Source organism: Bison bison, unplaced genomic scaffold (genome assembly GCF_000754665.1).
Source record: "Bison bison bison isolate TAMUID 2011002044 unplaced genomic scaffold, Bison_UMD1.0 scf7180017848535, whole genome shotgun sequence".
NCBI classification, from domain to species: Eukaryota; Metazoa; Chordata; class Mammalia; order Artiodactyla; family Bovidae; genus Bison; species Bison bison.
The window spans coordinates 1,197-2,163 of record NW_011479108.1 but is presented as its reverse complement, the minus strand read 5'-3'; the positions used below and the strand labels follow the sequence as shown (position 1 = coordinate 2,163).

General features: G+C 38.4%; 1 protein-coding gene across 1 annotated transcript in view; it reads right to left on the bottom strand.

The window, feature by feature from the left end:
- Positions 1–249, bottom strand: part of HDAC8 (histone deacetylase 8) — a gene marked incomplete at its 5' end in the record, with an annotated part of 3,923 nt that extends 3,674 nt beyond the window's left edge. Inside the window, one exon of the mRNA XM_010845442.1 lies at positions 114–249. Within this exon, the coding sequence (XP_010843744.1) occupies positions 114–249 (136 nt within the window). The remainder of the gene's footprint in view (positions 1–113) is intronic.
- Between the last annotated feature and the right edge of the window lie 718 nt (positions 250–967).

The following is a 967-nucleotide window of genomic DNA, read 5'->3' as shown; positions in this document are numbered from 1 at the left end:
AAGAGTTGGACATGACTGAATGACTTTCACTTTGCAAGTTATAAAAGATGAAGTAGTTATGATCTATAGATGGAGGTTGTCCATCTCCCATCATTGCCTGGTAATGACTTTACCTAGTCCATATTCTATGGAGTCTGGATGATCATCATCTCCATCTTCGCTAACCTTCTGGAGATGCTGCAGATAGGCATCGGTATGGAAGCTGGCCATCTCCTCCATGGAGGCCACTTTGGGCTTAACTATCCTAATAATAACAGAGAACAAAGAGAGGTGAGTGAGTCAGATTCAGAGTATGCCAAAACCTGGAAGCAGGAGCCAAAACTTCCAGCTTCTGGTTCCAGGGGGCTGAAACAATAAACATGTTCCTCCACTGCACTGCAGTCTACATTTTCTCACATCCACTGCATTTAATAGGGGTGACAGGATAGATATGTCCCTAAAGTTTAAAGGTAGGTAAAAAAAGAGTAATTATATTAAAATTAAGTAATCAGGTATCACACAAACTTTGCTCTGTGAGTTACAACTTTCATGACAAACCAGTAGGAAGAAATATTTTCATTTGAATCAGTTTTCCTAATTGGGCAAATACAATTCTTTCAACTAAAATTTTACTTTACTGGACAGCTGAATTGTCATGAATTTTGAATTTGGAGTCAGAGAACTGGGTTCCCATCATGATTACCAGCTCTATAACCTCAGATAGGATGGCCATTCTGTTGTTCAGTTTCCTCATCTGTAAAGTGGGGGTATCTTAAGGAACTTATGTGAAGATTAAATGATAACATACATGAAAATGCTTTGTGGATAACTCTCATTATTATTAATAGTAAAGGATAAAAAACAGGCAACCAAAAATGTAGAAATTTCTGTATCTGGTCACTCACATCTGCCTCTGAGAGGAAGGAGAAAACAGGCTGACTAGACTTCACTCAGAAGTTCTCAACCAACTGTTCACAAGAAGTGAAAA